Source organism: Lontra canadensis, unplaced genomic scaffold (assembly GCF_010015895.1).
Source record: "Lontra canadensis isolate GAN:19392208 unplaced genomic scaffold, GSC_riverotter_1.0 scaffold85, whole genome shotgun sequence".
Classification (NCBI taxonomy): Eukaryota; Metazoa; Chordata; class Mammalia; order Carnivora; family Mustelidae; genus Lontra; species Lontra canadensis.
Window position 1 is genome coordinate 4,664,672 of NW_022631079.1, and position 17,090 is coordinate 4,681,761.

Here is a 17,090-nt window from a genome sequence, read left to right on the forward strand (position 1 = left end):
GGATTTCTCTCATGTGATTTCTATGTTGTGCAATCTAGTATGACTTCTAAAAGAATGGTCTCCCTCATATTTTATAATTTGTCGGTTGTCTGGTACTTAGTTAAGTCTGCCATGCTGTCAAAATCTCTCCCTTACAGATTTAAAGAATTTCTGTATCTTTTGTTTTCTGTCAAGACAGACTGTGACCAAAATTTTCTGAGATAGATGATATTCCTAAGCTTTTTGTCTTGTGTGAATTATCCAATTATTCTAAAGGATGAATTCCAAAAGAAGTTCCCAATACATACTATTTTTCAGCTTTTTCCCTCTGTGTGTGTCTTCTGATGTGCAGTAAGTTTTGATTTCTGATTAAAAGTTTTCCTACACTCCTGACACTCATAGGGTTTCTCCCCTGTGTGTTTTCTCTCATGTATGATAAAATGTGACTTCTGAGAGAAGGATTTCCCACATTCCTTACATTCATAGGGTTTCTCTCCTGTGTGCGTCCTTTGATGTAATCTGAGGACTGAATTCACGGAGAAAGATTTACCACATTCATGACATTCGTAGGGCTTCTCCCCTGTGTGTTTTCTCTGATGTTTAGTGAGGTCTGATTTATAGTAGAAGTTTTTTCCACATTTATTACATTCAAAGGGTTTCTCCCCTGTGTGAGTTCGCTGATGTACTGTGAGGGCTGACTTCTGGTAGAAGCATTTCCCACATTCCTTACATCCATAGGGTTTCTCTCCTGTGTGAGTTCTCTGATGAGTTTTGAGGTGTGAATTTCTAGAAAAGAATTTCCCACACTCCTTACATTTGTAAGGCTTCTCCCCGGTATGTGTTCTCTGATGTACTGTGAGGTGTGATTTCTGGGAAAAGGATTTCCTACACTCCTTACATTCATACGGTTTCTCCCCTGTGTGTGTTTTCTGATGTACCATGAGGTATGCCTTAACATAGAAGAACTTCCCACATTCATTACACTCAAAGGGTTTCTCTCCTGTGTGTGTTTTCTGATGTTCTACAAGGTGTGGCTTCTGGTAGAAGGATTTCTCACACTGATTACATTCGTAGGGTTTCTCCCCTGCATGAGTCCTCAAATGTCTACTAAGAGATGACAGGTGATAGAAAGTTTTTTTACACTCTTTACATTCATAGGTTTTCTCTCTGGTGGGAGTTTTCTGTTCTACTGTGTGGTCTCCATTTCTAGAGCCAGATTCCCCGCATTCCCTGGGTTTGTCCTTTGAATGAATATGCTGATGTATTACAAGGATAGACTTCTGGCAGAAGGACTTTCCACATTCATTGCATTTATGGATTTTCTCTCTGGCTTGAGTTTGCTGGTGTTTTGTGAGTTCTCCGTTCCTGGAGAGAAATTTCCAAATTCAGTAATGTCTAAGGCACACTCGCTGAGAACCAATTTCTAGAGATTTTTCCTGTCTATAGATACAGAATCTATAGGGTAGATTCACAGTTTCTCCACTATGAATGTTCTCTGACACCCACTGTGGTTTACCATTTGGTAGAAGGAACCTTCCCTTGCATTGTATGCACAGAGTCTCTCAAATCCCTGAGCTCTATCTACAGTGTCTCCCTTACTGTGTACCTCAGAAGAATTAAAAGGCAACTTCAAAGTTTGAATCTCTTGGTCCTAAATAAGATCTCCATTATGGAAGAGAACTTGACCATTTGGGTTATATGCTTCGGAATGCACTCCAGTGTTAGTTTTCTCACATTTAGTGTGAACTAGTGTTGTCCCACTTCCAGTACTCCCATTCTTATTACAAGGCTTCTAATCTTAAAATCAAAATCTTGGACTTGCCTTGAATTTTCAGCTCGGCTTTCCTGGCATTTTGCTCCTCTGTCATGAATTTTCCAGAGATCTTCTATAAAGAAATCCAAAATTTAATACTATATAAATCTCAATGTTATTACTATGGTTATAGGGTTATTTCTTAGGCTTCAGGCCAATCTCCCCAAATAAAGGAACTCTTTTATTCGTCTAACAAATTTCGTCTAACCCACTGGTTTAGAAAAAAACATAAACATTAAAAACTGTGGTACCAGACCCAGGAAGAAACGTAGTTATAAACCTAAGTACTTCTAGCACTTTACAAAAAACATGGCCTTAAAAACTTCGGAGAAAAAGTTAAAGGGGGTGGGGAGAATAGGGAGCAGAGAAGAAAAGATTTTTAGAGTGCTGCTGAAGACTTTGGAACTCAGAATGCTGTAAGCCCGTGACAGACAAGAAAGAGTAAGTTGGGTGAAAAGAAAAATTAGTAGACAGCTGTGTTTCCTGGAAACATCAGGGGAAAGGTGAAACGGGACGAAAGGCTAACAGGTCTCTGTCAGCCCAAAATTAATTTGCTGTGTTATTTTAGCAGACTGTAAACCTCTGCTTGCTTTCCTCTGTACCCGCACGCAACAATTTGCATGCCAACGCTAACGTGATTTTCTGGGCACACCGGTTTCCCCGTGTGTGGAGGAATAGTTTCACACTCTGGGCTCTCACTCGCCATCTAGCAGTCTTAATTTTCACGGGGACAGAAGACCTAAGAACACATATATCCAAAAGGAAAGATGATTAAAAAGAGGATGCAAGCCATCATAAAACACGATGCACTCCCATTTGCAGCAGCAACGATTTTCAAGCCTGATTGCCAAATACTGCATCTCCAGAGTGGTGTTAGCCATGCCTCAGCTCCAGGCTTAGTCTTCTGTTTTCCTAGTTTAGTTCCCACCTCTCTACTTCAATTTACTACATGATCTCTAAAGAATTACTCAACATCATTCTGGAACCCTTACTGACCTTCATATTTATGCATCTTTAAATGCTTGACAGAACGTGAAAGATTACGAGCAGAGGCTTGGGGTTGGAATTTCGTAGTATTTGTGGGGAAGACAGAAGATGCTATTTGATGAGGACCTGGACAAGGCTAACTGGGACACTCAGGAAACAAGATCCTGTGTGTCTCTGGTCTTAGGAAAGGGGGAACCCTTGCAGGAGTTACTGTGAAGGGCACAGAGAAGACAGTGCCTGCCTCTTACTAAAATTCACATTCAGTCTTTCAACAGATACCTAGTGAACAACTACTAAATACCAAGACATTGTTCCTGGTCCCGGCAACACATAAGTACACAAGTCAGGAGTATAAGAAAAGCATTTACAGAAGCAGAATGAGATCATCTTAGTAGTTTTTTGGCTTGTTTTTAGTTTTTTTAAATCTTCATGTTACAGTACTCCCAAGTAAGATGTGGTAGATTTTAGAAGTGATAATAATTAATACTTTGTGTGAAAGACAAACCACATGTAAAAGGAGGCATCAGCTCTGAAATAATGTAGTTGATAAAAGGCATAAAGGTTTATAATCTGATATTTCAGAGTTTAAAGAGAGAAAAGGAAGTTAATAAAACTGGTGTTGAAAATAACTGAGGCATCTCATTGTTAGTAAAAGGAGGGAATGACATTTGGAGAAAAATTTATCATCAGATTTGAAATCACAGTGTTCTAGAATTCTAGTAACTGGGGATTCTAGAAAAAAGATAAAAATCTAAGACAGGGTTAGGCAGTGATTAGATTTTGTATATAGGAAAGAGAAGTTTATTTTAAAAAGTCTGGCAAAGGAGGAATTTATGTGGAAAAACGAAAACTGGAGGTGTGATTTATGGTGCTTGCATATGCAGATCCAAGAATCCTTGGCTTTTTCCAAAGTATAGGGCATTTTATTTTTTTATTATTTTTTTTTTCAAAGATTTTATTTATTTATTTGACAGAGATCACAAGTAGGCAGAGAGGCAGGGAGAGAGGAGGAAGCAGGCTCGCTTCTGAGCAGAGAGCCCGATGCGGGGCTCGATCCCAGGACCCTGGGATCATGACCTGAGCTGAAGGCAGAGGCTTTAACCCACTTAGCCACCCAGGCACCCCACTATAGGGCATTTTAAAAGATGCCTAAAAATATTTCATAATGCAAAAGGCACCATAAGTCCTCACTCACCCGGGTAATTCCGATGTGGAAATTCCACTTCCAATATCCATGGTTCTTTTCCTTGTTTCAGCTTGAAGACTGCATTCGACTTATTCACACGGTAACCTATTAATGGAAAAGTATGTAATATAGATTACTTGGAATTTAGGGATTCTGAAGGATGAGGAAATGCAGCTTTAGCGGAACTATGGAAGGTCCCACTTGGGCTTGGCAGATGTAGATTCTTTCAGTGGGAGGGTGGGGACACATATTTTTCCTGGCACCCAAAATCGATTTGTCAGCTTTGACCCCTGAAACAAAGCTAATATTATGCAGTCCAGCACCTGGGAAAGGAAATGCAAACTACTGGTAGTTACATATGTGGAAGTTTTTCTCACCCACTGAGACTAGGAGACCATAGTTCTCTTGCATCACTTCTCTGTATAGGGTCCTCTGAGCATCGTTCATTAACTGCCACTCTTCCCGGCTGAATTCCACAGTAACATCCTTGAATGTGACTGGTCCCTGTAACAACATATTTCAGTTCAAATTGAAGTCATCAGAGTAGAGTATCAAAAAAGACACTGTAAAGTAGCTGTTAACCTGCCAGCCACATAGTGTACTCTAGAAAGTTAAGATACTTTGCTGCTCTGTACATAGGTGAAGTGTTCAATATGTATTTACTGAGATACCACCCATGCCTGGAACTCTGCTGGAGATACAGCAATGAATTGAAAGCAACCATGCCTGTTGTCATGGAGCTTACACTGTGACGAGGAGGCAAAGACGTAAATACTTGCATGTAATATGCATAACAGGGGCTCTGACAGAAAATGGGGATAGATATTTGCATTATGTATTATCAAATCAGATTTTACTAGGTAGTCAAGCTAACAAACTTTGGGAATAAAAAAAAACAGTTGGCAAAGGCCTTGATGTATGAAAAATGGCAAGTTTAGAAAAGTTACAAATAAGACAGCATGGTATGAGAATAGGAAAGATTACTTAGAAGGTGATACAGTCCAGTCAGGTGACAGAACATGGAATAATTCAGAGTGTGTCTCTGGGCCATTAAGATATATTTTGTATACCCACTTAATGGGTGTCTGCTTATAAACATAAGTTTACAATAATCTTTATTAAAAATTGACAAGTTGTTTTTCTATTTATAAGGAACAAAAATATGAATAGATGTTCTGTTTCACACCATTTTTATACTTTGTGGGGTGTCCTACCACATCTTAGGGATGGTCACCCACTCACAGATAACAGGGAGCCACTGAAGAGACAGATGTGAAGTGCTAGAGTTCCAGGGGGTCGCCTGGTAGTTGAGAAGAAAACACTGAAGTAGAAGAGGCAAAGACCACACCAGAAATATGGAGTGTTAGAAAATTAGAGGCATATGTGAACGGAATGATAAACATTTAAAATAGCCGCAATGAGGGGGAAGAAACATACCTTCATTGGAAATGAATAATCATTGAGAGAAGGGAAGGATAACTCCCACAGTATCTATAGAGTTTGAAAATAGCTAGAACCACAAGGCTAATTATTTTCATTCTCCCATTTTTATTGGTAGGACTGTTTAAGGCTATGAAATTTCCTCCAATCATTGCTCTGCTTATATTCCACAGAACCTGACATGTGAAAACGTGAAGAACTTCTTTGCTGAATATAAGTTCTTGCTTCTTGTTTTATATATATGTTGGCAATAAGAATTATGTCAATATTATTCTCTTTCCTGGGCAAGTGATGTAGACTTTTTTCCCCTTGTGATTTAGAAGACTTTTTCTCTACTTTTAAGTCTAGTAGTTTTAGTAGACTCTCTCTTGGGGTTAACTACCCTGGGTCAGTTCTCTCTGGCACACAGAGCCTTTCAATAATGTAATTCAGTTTCTTTTTTTTTTTTTCATGGAAAGTTTCCTTGGATTAAATATTAGCTCTCTTCCAGTATTTAGGTTTTGTTATTCAGGGATTCTACTTTATTTCCTGTTACTCTCTCTTCCTCTTTCTGGTTGATTCTTACCAGCACTCCCACCCGCTCCCCAACTCCATGGTCTCTTCTAGTTCCTCTGCCACATGCCAGTTACTGGACTTTGGATTTCTCTTCTCCTGAGGTACACTGTCCTTTAATCTTCTAACCTGACAGGATTTTCTATTCTACTATTTCTTTCCTAAATTAATTTACTTATATTTTATATCTACTTATTTTTCAGTTTCTGAGTCTTTAATCTCTGGGTTTTAAATTGATATCCTATCTGAAACTCCCTAATATCAGAAAGGTATACTCTCCTGTACTGTGCGTTTGTTTGGGGAGGAATACTGACATCAGTGGACAAAGTGTTAGTTTACACTTTCTACTTTTTTCTCTTAGTATTGTCTGCATGTTGAGTAACATTTTTTATTCATGATCAAATGAAGATAAAACCTCATTTTATTAAAAAAAAAAACAAAAAACAAAAAACCTCATTTTATGGTGGGAAGGGATGGAAGTGTTACCCTAGTCCTTAGTTCAAAAACCTCTCTCTGTTGCCAGAGTATATTCACATTCTTAAAGGAAACAGCAGTACTGTGGGTGGTATCTTCAGAGTCTGTGATAATATACTCTTTTCTTTAGGACACCTGGTTTCAGCTGCATGTTTTCTGATTTGCCTTCACTTCCAAGCACACGAGGAATTTTACTTCTTTTCCTCTGTATTGCTGACTGCTTGAAGTTGCCGTCTGTTCCTGCACACAGTCTTAAGTCCCTTCCTTTTTTACTCCCAGTGCCAGTCCTTGGATTCCCCAGTCTCAGACCTCTCCTGCATCTCCCCAGTCAGGGTGAGCGCCTCTGCCTGTGGCTGTGCCCACTTGATCTTATGTTGCTCTACAACTGTGACCTCACCGTCTTTCCTCTTCCATCAGTGCCGTTTTGACTTCCTGCTCTGGAGTGAGCTCCAAGCTGTTTTTGTTCATGACAGTGATCTCCCTAACTTATACAGAAACAGAAGTTTCCTCTCTCCTAGCTATACAGCAGGAGTGGGTTGTGGCATGTTGGAACATTTATACCTTGCCAACTAACATTATTCTGTGGCAACTAGGAAATCCATAAAAGAAAACTAGAAGGGGCGCCTGGGTGGCTTAGTGGGTTAAGCTGCTGCCTTCGGCTCAGGTCATGATCTCAGGGTCCTGGGATTGAGTCCCGCATCGGGCTCTCTGCTCGGTGGGGAGCCTGCTTCCCTCTCTCTCTCTCTCTGCCTGCCTCTCTGTCTACTTGTGACCTCTCTCTGTCAAATCAGTAAATTAGAAAAAAAAAAACTGGAAAACAAAAGAATCCATTTGGCAGGAGACAGAGTTGAATTTTGTTCACGCTGTGAAGTGACTGAGGAACAGAGAGCTGGAACTATCCCATTTGGGCAGATATACATGTAAGTAAATTTCAATAAATAATATTGTCATACATTTTAAAAACAGTTCCAGAAGAGTTAGAAAAGAAATCTGAAAGCAGCAACATTCAAGATAATGGTAGCAGAAACTAGGACAAGACTGAAGCCTGGCAGAACTCTAAATAAATGGGCACGTCAGGAGGAGAGTGCTTAGAAGCCAAAGAAAGAGAGACTCACAACTAATGGGCAGTTCTAGTTTAAAACCGAAATGTAAAAGTCCAAGGTAGAGAAACTTTGTAAGTGCACTCCAAAAGAAGATATATGGGTAGGAAATAAGCACATTAAAACATTTTCAATATATTAGTCATTAGGATAAATGCAAATTAAAGCCATAATGAGATACCACTACACAGCTATCAGCACGATTTGAAAAAAACTACTGACAATACCAAATGCTGACAAGAATGCGAAACAGGTAGAACTCTGTACATTGTGGTAGGAACACAAAATCTTACAACTACTCTGGTAAACAGTTTGGTAGTTTCTTATAATCACAATACTGAGTATGAGCTAGGTAAGCACATTCCTAGGTACTTACCCCAAGACAAATGAAAATCTGTGAACACAAAGAAATCTAAATGCAGTTGTTTGTAACAGCTCCTTTTATAATTGCCACAAAGCAGAAAACCCAATGCTTTTCCGCTGGTGAGTGAGTTAATAAATTGGATACATACATATAGCTCAGTACTATTCAGCAATAAAAAAGAATGAACTGTGCATAAAATCAGTATGATTAAATCTCAAATGTATTATGCTAAATGAAAATTGGTAGTCTCAGAAAACTACATACTATTTGATTTCATTTATATGATATTCAGAAAAAGGCAAAATTCTAGGGATAAAGAATAAATTGGTGATTGCCAGGAATAGTGGTGGAGGGAACCAAAATAGTTTTGAGGCAGTGAAACTGTTCTGTATTCACTGTGGTGATGATTGTATGCCTTTATGCATATGTCAAAACTCACTGAACGGGGGGCGCCTGGGTGGCTCAGTGGGTTAAGCCTCTGCCTTTGGCTCAGGTCATGATCTCAGGGTCCTGGGATCGAGCCCCACATCAGGCTCTCTGCTCAGCAGGGAGCCTGCTTTCCCCCTCTCTTTCTCTGCCTTTCTGCCTACTTGTGATCTCTCTCTGTCAAATAAAAGTTTTTTTAAAATCTTAAAAAAAACCCTCACTGAACTGTATACCCACAAAGAGTGAATTTTGCTGTAAGTTAAAGAGTCAAGAATAAATAAGTTAAAGAATAAAGAAGATAAAAGACAGCACAAAACAAAAATGACTTCACACGCATCAGGATGACTACTTTCAACATAGCAATGACAACATAAAAACCTAGGAAAACATCAAGTACTGGCAAGGATATAGAGAAACTGGAACCCTTGTGCATTGCTGATGGGAATGTAAAATGATGCAACTCCTACAGAGAATATAGGACTTGTTCCTCAAAAAGTTAAAGAATTACCGTATGATTCAGCAACTTCACTCCTATATATCCAAAACACTCAAAGCAGGGACTCAGACAGGAATTCGTACGCCAGTGTTCATAGCAGCACTATTCACAATAGGTACAAGGTGCAAAAAAGCCAAGTGTCCATCAAGAGATGACTGCATAAAGGAGAAGTTAGGAAGATGATGGAGCAGGAAGACCCTCAGCTCGCAACCACCCATGGATACAACTAGATAACACCTCAGCGTAAATAACCCAAGAAAACAACCCCAAGACTGGCCAAATTCCACAACTAAAAGTAGAAAAGAGGCTGCATCAAAGGAGGGAAGTGTGAATATTAAGAGAAGTTAACTGGGTGCAAAAGGAAACATGGACCTCATTAAAAAGTATAGAATCATGATTTTTAATAAAACATGTCAAATAGCAGGGGAAGAAAAGGAATGCATAAATAAAATATGGTATATAGAAACAATGGAGTATCATTTAGCTATTAATGGGAAGGAAATCCGGTCACATGCTATACTGATGAACCTTAAGGACATTATACTGAGTGAAATATGCCAATTAAAAGCAGCAAATACTGTGTGATTCTACTTATATGAGGGACCTAGAATAGTCAGGTTTATAGATAGAAAGTAGATTGGTGGTTCCTAAGGGAAGGCAGAATAGGGAGTTATTGTTTAATGGTTAGAATTTTAGCTGTGGGACGCCTGGGTGGCTCAGTCGGTTAAGTGGCTGCCTTCGGCTCAGGTCATGATTCCAGGACATCACGCTCCCTATGTAGTGGAGAGCCTGCTTCTCCCGCTCCCTCTGCCTGCTCCTCTGCCAACTTGAGCTCTCTATCTCTGTCTCTCTGTCAAATAAATAAATAAATCTATCTTTTTTTTTTTAAGGAATTTTAGTTGTGCAAGATGAAAAAAGTTCTGCAGATGGATGGTCATGATGATGGTACCATGATGTGAATGTACTTAAATGCCACTGAATGGATACAGTTAAAAATGGTTAAAATGGTAAGTTTGACCAAAAAAAGTTTTATGTATATTTTGCCATAATTATAAAATAAGTAAGAATAAAAACCAAACCCCGGGAAAATACACTAAGAATGGCTGTGGGAAAGCATCAGATATTACCATCACACCAAAACTGAAGGGACCAAAATCCTAGGAAAAAATAAATTGATTGGGATGAGTCCCATACCTTGAATTTGAATTTTGGGGGCATTTTCAAATTTCATAGGCTGAGCAGAAAGTAGCTTAGAGCTAGCATCTTGACCATAAGGATAAAAAGCTAGTTCTGAATAGAATGTAGAGAGAGAAAAGAGAAATGGATCTCACTCTAACAATAACAACAGGCCCCTAACCTAGTTTTCCAGAACCTATCAGAGAACTGAGAATCCAAAGATGAACAAAGGAAAAAATTCACAAGAGATGAATACTGCAGAAGAGAAAAGAAAACCACAATGACTTTCTCTTTCAGGGGCAAGTAGGGGAGAGAGGGAACCAGCCCCGCTCAACAAAATTTTAATGTTTGCTTATGGATTTCTGTAATATATTAGAATCCCTAAGAACTCCAGTCACAGAACAAGTGAACACCAATATGCCCTGTGGCGTTTTCACATGCAAACGGTCACTAAATGGAAGCTTAGTATCTACAGGACTTTTTTTTACTTCCCATCAAATGTCTCAAAGTGATCATTTTATTATAAGTTGGGGAAGCAGTTTCTGGAACCAGATAGAAAGCTCCATAACCAATACGAATGGTCTGAAATACAAAGAGCCACTAGTTTTCTCCATAAGCCTCTACTGAGTACATGGCAACAACCCTCCACAGGCAGCAGAGCACCAGGGTGGGATGTCTCCCAAAGGAAGTACGATAAATCTCATTAGGATAAAGAAAAATCCATACATACACATCAGAGTTAAAGATATCTTAAAAGTAGCTAGCCCAGAATGCAAATTTACTTTAGAGGTCTGACAAATTAAAAGGTGAATTTTCAGTAGTATCAGTAGGAGACAGTGAATGGTTTTCAAGTTTTAAAATATAAGACTTGTCAACCAAGAGTGCTCTACACAGTGAAAAAGTTGTATTTCAGATAAACCAAACTCAGAATTTTCCACCAGCAGACCTGCATTAAAGCAAGCAAGTGAGAATAAAAACAACATAAAGGATGTTTTCAAACAGAAGAAATGTATGGCAATACAACCTGAAAGATACAAGAAGAAATAAAAAAGGTCATCTCATTTGGCCAAAATGGCAACAAGCAAACAAAAAAATTACAGTATCTGCATAAAATAAACCTTTCCAAGAGTCAGTAGTGAGACTACACTCAAAATTACTTCAAAAAACAAAAAGGCTGACTAGTCATTTGTGCTGTCCAAACTCAAATCTCAGTCAGAGATTTACAGAGCATAACGTGGGGAAAATATTGTGGAACCCCTGAATGAATTTTGGATATGGAGAATGTCATGTAAAAGATGTACAAGACTAAACCACAACTGTTGAACAGACTGGTTTTTTTAGCTTCCTCTTCCATTATTTCTCCCTCTTTCCAGAGCCTCTTTCTCCCCATAATCATGCCCAAAGACTAGGATTTTTAGTTAATAACATAATTACTACCATAAACCACTTCAAAAGCTGCGCTGTAAGAATTACGTAAGACTGACTATATCAAGTGCTTATCAAAGGACTGGGAAATTAATTGGCAAATACAGTTTTTTTTTTTTTAAACATTAAATGATAAAAGCAAAGAAATGGTTACCACAGAAGTCAGGCTTCATGTTTCTCTGGGTAATGAATGGTGAGATGAGAATAAGAAGAGGCACACAGGGGCTTCAAAGATAGTAGTAATTTTCATTTCTTAAGCCAGATAAGGGATACACCTGTGTTTCATCAGTATTCCCTAAATTTTACATATACATTATGTACATTCCTTTGATTGCATAAGTATGATTTTTAAATAAATTGAAATTCAGTGTTTTCTTCAGCCTACAAGGCCCTACATATTCCAGCCCTTTCTCCCTCTTTGATTTTCCCTTTTAGCTCAATCTCCCCTAGATCCGACACTCTGTAGCTTCAGTATTTTGAACCATTTCTGGAACATTTTGAACATTTCTTAGGGTGTTTGTATTTGCTGTTCTTCCTATCTAGAATGCTCTTCCCCCAGAATTCTGCTTGGCTCAGTTTCTCTTTTAACCAGGACTTTCCTCAAATACTACCTTTTAGAGTGGCATTCCCTAGCCAACTTATTTTTTCCTCACTTCTCTATGTCATGCTGTCCTAAACTGCTTCTGAGCACATACTCAAGGGGCGCCTGGGTGGCTCAGTCGGTTAAGTGTCTGCCTTCAGCTCAAGCCATGATCTTCAGGGTCCTGGGATCAAGCCCCATATGGGCCTCCATACTCAGCAAAGAGTTGGCTTCTCCCTCTGCTACTCCCTCTGCTTGTGCACACATGCTCACTCATTCTCAAATAATTTTTAAGAAAATATTACTCAAAATGCAGACACATATAAAAAATATATCACATTTGTTAGTATCCTCACCATTTCTCCTCAGAAAAGTCTTTAAGTATTAGAGGGTGTCAGTTTCACAGTGGAGGATACAAGTTTTCCAAAATTCTATTTCTCTTGAAAGCTCAACTTTTTAACATTGGCAAGAAACACTGAGAATTATTTCCCTTAAAGTGACAGGCTCAGTTTTGCCATTTTTGAGAAAAGGTTTGGTAAATACCCATCCGAATAACAAGTTTGTCTGCCAGTTGCTCTTTCAAGTAAAAATAGTATTCCATGAAAAAGGTCGCTAGGTGAGCTCACGAATCAATCACACAAGTGTTTTTCCTCTAAACAACCGTCATTCCTCAGTATGTAGCAAAGGTACTGTATGTTAACTTCCCATTTCGTCAGACTGAATATTAAAGAGATGTGTATTGGGCGCCTGGGTGGCTCAGTGGGTTAAGCCTCTGCCTTCGGCTCAGGTCATGATCTCAGGGTCCTGGGATCGAGTCCCGCATCGGGCTCTCTGCTCAGCAGGGAGCCTGCTTCCCTCTCTCTCTCTGCCTGCCTCTCTGTCTACTTGTGATCTTTCTCTGTCAAATAAATAAATAAAATCTTTAAAAAAAAAAAAAAAAGAGATGTGTATTCAAGGGTCAAGATTTAATAAAAATCAGTTTCTACTGTTTCACCAAAGATACACCCTTAAGTAAAGGTAGCAGTTTTTTATTGTAAGTACACTGCAGAGAAATACTGCCATTGGTATCATTGTCTTGATTCATGCCAAACAGGCAGCAACCTGGTCTCCACACTCTCACACCATCAGTGTGCAAGGCAGTTTGCATCCTAGTATTATGTTCTGACCTCACAGGCGTCTTGTAAAGGCCCAGGGGTCTGCAGACTACACTTTGGAACTGCTGTGCTATTCAAACAGCATTTTCCCTTAACATGATTTTTAAGTATTTCCATTTTTCGAGTTTACAGTTTGGGCTTTTATAAAACTCACTGAAAATACACACACAAACACACACACACAAAGGGCTAAAGAAATGACTCACCTGATACTTGTTCATTTTCTGCTTCTCTTGGGAAAGGACAGAAACTATGAAGCCAGAACACAGAAAGTTGGAAGACAGGAGTCTTAAAAGACCTTATCTTGCAGCTCAGGAATCACCTGTGACAAATTTCCATACAATTTAGTAAAACAAACTCCTGGGAAAATAGCCCTTTGAGTCATAAAGAGAAATAGAAGGACTGTGATAAAGGAGTACCCACCTGTCCACTGGTGACTCTGATATAATCATGATGAATCTGGGAAAATTTCTGAATCTGAATATTTCTTTCCTACTGACTGTTTTGAAAATTATGTGTCCATTTACTAAATGGACCAAATGTCCATTACTAAAAACACAAAAGAACTGAAAACTTCAACATCCAAAAAACAGTAGGTTAGGCAATGTGTATAATAAATATCTAAGGTGTATGATATATTACCAAAGTATGGACTCTGATGCTGGCATTACAAATAATGTTGAAAAGAAATACTGATATGGAAGTGTTACATAACCATTTTTCCTATTGATATTATAAACTCAGGGCGCCTGGGTGGCTCAGTGGGTTAAAGCCTCTGCCTTCGGCTCAGGTCATGATCCCAGGGTTCTGGGATTGAGCCCCGTATTGGGCTCTCTGCTCAGCAGGGAGTCTGCTTCTCCCTCTCTCTGCCTGCCTCTCTGCCTACTTGTGATCTCTGTCAAATAAATAAAATCTTTAAAAAATAATAATATAAACTCTACAAAGTTAGAAAGTCTTCAGAGCCCTCAAAAATTAACATGTTCTTCTCCCTAAACTGCAGTTTCTCCAAAATCAGTTCTCCACGAAACTTGTTTTGACTTAAACATGGTATACTGGACGACCTGGAGACTTATTCTGGACGACCTGGAGACTTATTCTGTGTTAGTCTCTGCTATTAACACACTTAGTGACTTTGTTTCAATGCTATTATTTAACAGGAGGAATTAGATAATTTTGAACCACCTTTCCTGTACCATTTTGATTCTGTATGTCTTCACTCAATGCTACAAATCCAGACAATACCCTGGAATTCATTGTCCCCTCCAACCTGGTGTGGGCCTTAGGGTAAAAGTTAATTAGGCCTTGTAGAATTTTGACATGATCATCTGCTGATCGTCTGACAGCCACACAAATCTAAACCTTAAAATAATGTGACACCATAAATCCCAGGACACTTTATGTAGGTAGCAAAAAGTAACTAGATGTCATAATGCTGGGACAGCGGAAACCTCTTCCGGCTGGCGTGATGCTTACAAAACGCCTTAAATCCAGACACAAATGGACACCCCGAATAGAGACATTTTATCACTTTTAACATGGAGCCCGGAAGAAATTCCAGTTTCCGTCTTTTAACAAAGTCTGTCCCATTTCCCCTCTCTAGAAACCAGCTTCTTGCCTGGAGAGGATTCCCAGCTTCTCCAATAAAACTTAAAATTCAGGGCTCATCTTACAGTTTCAGTTTACATATTTACAGCCCTCTGAGAATAGAAACAGGTTGGAGAATGCAAGAAGGGCCTTAATTAACCTTTCGACAAAAGAGTTCTGAGGAAGCCTCAAGAATATTTTGCAAATAGAACTCTACGCGGCCAGGTTAGGTCTACTGCACTCCGCAGTTTTGCTCACAGACAATTACTGTACTAAATACAACCGAAGACTGGATTTTTACCTTGGGAAGCAGCATGAACCAGGGTAAAATATGAGAATTTACCCACCCTCCTCCGTTAGTGCTGAGTATACCAATTTATCTCTCAACCTTTAGTACTCGTATTTATTAGAATGGAGCTGATTAATACCGATTCAAAGGATGGTTATGATGATGATTAAATGAGCCAATAATGAAAAGAACAGCATACCTTGTAATCATAAATGCAGCTCACCTTTATTGAGTCCTTATACTTTATATAGACAGCCCTATTTAATACAGCAAACAGCCCCAGTGGTTACTGGAATTATTTTACAGATGAGTGTCCTGGTCGTAACCGAGGTTATCCTGCTCGCTTAGTGGCGGGGGCCGGACGCGCACAGGTCCCCCGGGCTTGACAGCGCCGCGGCGCCAGCAGCCACGCCAGCGCGGACGTGGCTGGCCCAGGGTCCACGTCACAAAAGCCATCCCCCCGCGTCCTCCCCTGCTCCTCCCGCGCCCCGGGCCAACTCGGGCCGCCCGGCTCCGTAGGTCGTGAGCCAAGAAGGAGGACGGCGGGCAGTCCCCCGCAAAGCCCCCTGCCTGACCCCCCTCCCCAGTCCTTCTCGCCGGCCAGTCGGGCGCTCAGAAGGGGGCGGCAGCGGCTTTCAGGTTCTCCGATTCGGGGCAGCCGCGGAAACCTCACTTTCCCCCGCCCCCCACCCCGGCCTCGCACCCGCAGAGAGGCCTACGACACACCTGCAGGGGCTCGGCCACCGCTCCCGGCCAGCGCAGCTTCCAGGCCCCGCCCTCTGTCAGTCCGCGGAGACCTGGAGGCTCCAGAGTCCTCTCCCGCCCTGGGGCGTGAAAAGAGATGGCGACTATCAAAAGAAGGTGGAATAGCGCTTGCGCAAAAGGCCCCCACGCCTCACTCTGGAACTACGCTTCCCAGGAGCCTCCGCAACATCTCCATTTTGGACGACGTATGATATTTGGCCTCTTCGAGCCGCCAGAGTAGTGCTGGGATTTTCTGGCTTCCCCCGTGATCACTCACAGTGATCGGTACTTTGACCTGGCACCCCGCAATCTGGGGGCTTGAAAACAAAATTACCACTTGATAAAGAAAGTACTTGTGAGTACAATAGTACATTCAAAGAACAGTATCCTGTAACATCTGAATTAAAACTTTCAGAATTATGCAAATGATACATGAAACTTGTAATAAAGAGAAAATATGTGTAAGCTAAAACGGAAGACTAGTGCCGTAATACTACTCCCCAAAAGAAAGAAAAAAAAAGTTTAATGTGAGTGCACAGTCAGATTTTTACTCATTTTGTGCTAATGGTATAAAATATATATGAACTCCGTTCACTAGGGAATATATACTGAATATGTAGTGATTTCCTGGTCAGTAACGTCATGACATCTTTCCTGTGCCAACAACAGAAATGAGTTTCCATTCCAAGTAATGACAAAAAACTTTTGGGGGTAAGATTAATTTTAAAACAAAATCCATTATTATATATATATATATAAATACATTATATATATTTATATTTACATTCATATTTGAGTATGTTTATATCGTGTATACATACACAGGTAGCTGGCATTCAGGGATGCAGGACCACCTGGCTGTGGGAGTCCCAAACAGAGCAAGTCCACCACTCACCCCTGACAAAATCCAAAGGCAGAGAGAGGCACCATGGTGTAACAAGAAAGGAATTTATTTCAGTGACGCTAACACAAGGAAGACAGTGGACCAAGCATCTCAAAGACTGATTCCAAAGCTCTGAAAAATATTTCCAAGTTTATATATAAAGTTTATATAAGAAAGTTTATATATAAAATTTATATATAGTTTATATATATTTATAGTTATATTTTTATATATAGTTTATATATATTTATATAGTTTATATATATTTATAGTTATATGTAAAGTTTATATAAAGATATATAAAGTATATATAAGGTTTATATAAAGTTATATATATATAGTTTATATATAGTTTATATATATAGTTTATGTAGGAAAAATGTGGGGCAAAAGACAGTGGTTACTATAGATGGGCAGTGAAAGTCCAATGGATCATTG

At 39.7% G+C, this 17,090-nt stretch overlaps 1 protein-coding gene across 2 annotated transcripts; it reads right to left on the reverse strand.

Annotated features, from left to right (window-relative positions):
• Nucleotides 1-162: 162 nt before the first annotated feature.
• Nucleotides 163-15,813, reverse strand: ZNF25 (zinc finger protein 25). 2 transcript variants are annotated; one of them, XM_032883084.1, is made up of 6 exons: nucleotides 15,752-15,813; nucleotides 13,359-13,410; nucleotides 4,343-4,469; nucleotides 3,975-4,070; nucleotides 1,802-1,865; nucleotides 163-1,344 (listed from the first exon to the last, which is right to left on the reverse strand). In XM_032883084.1, exons 2-6 carry the CDS (start codon nucleotides 13,371-13,373, stop codon nucleotides 294-296), a joined length of 1,353 nt encoding a protein of 450 aa, XP_032738975.1. In that variant the 5' UTR covers nucleotides 13,374-13,410; nucleotides 15,752-15,813; the 3' UTR covers nucleotides 163-293. The 2 variants fall into 2 exon arrangements, with proteins under 2 accessions (XP_032738975.1, XP_032738974.1); XM_032883083.1 differs by having other exon boundaries at nucleotides 13,359-13,474; nucleotides 15,752-15,807.
• Between the last annotated feature and the right edge of the window lie 1,277 nt (nucleotides 15,814-17,090).

What these genes read in the sequence shown, in the direction of transcription:
- ZNF25 (XM_032883084.1), bottom strand. An exon ending in TGGTCTCCTAGTCTCAGTGG is followed by an intron (nt 4,071 to 4,342) that starts GTGAGAAAAACT and finishes TTCCATTAATAG; the next exon opens with GTTACCGTGTGAATAAGTCG. An exon ending in TCCACATCGGAATTACCCGG is followed by an intron (nt 1,866 to 3,974) that starts GTGAGTGAGGAC and finishes ATTTCTTTATAG; the next exon opens with AAGATCTCTGGAAAATTCAT.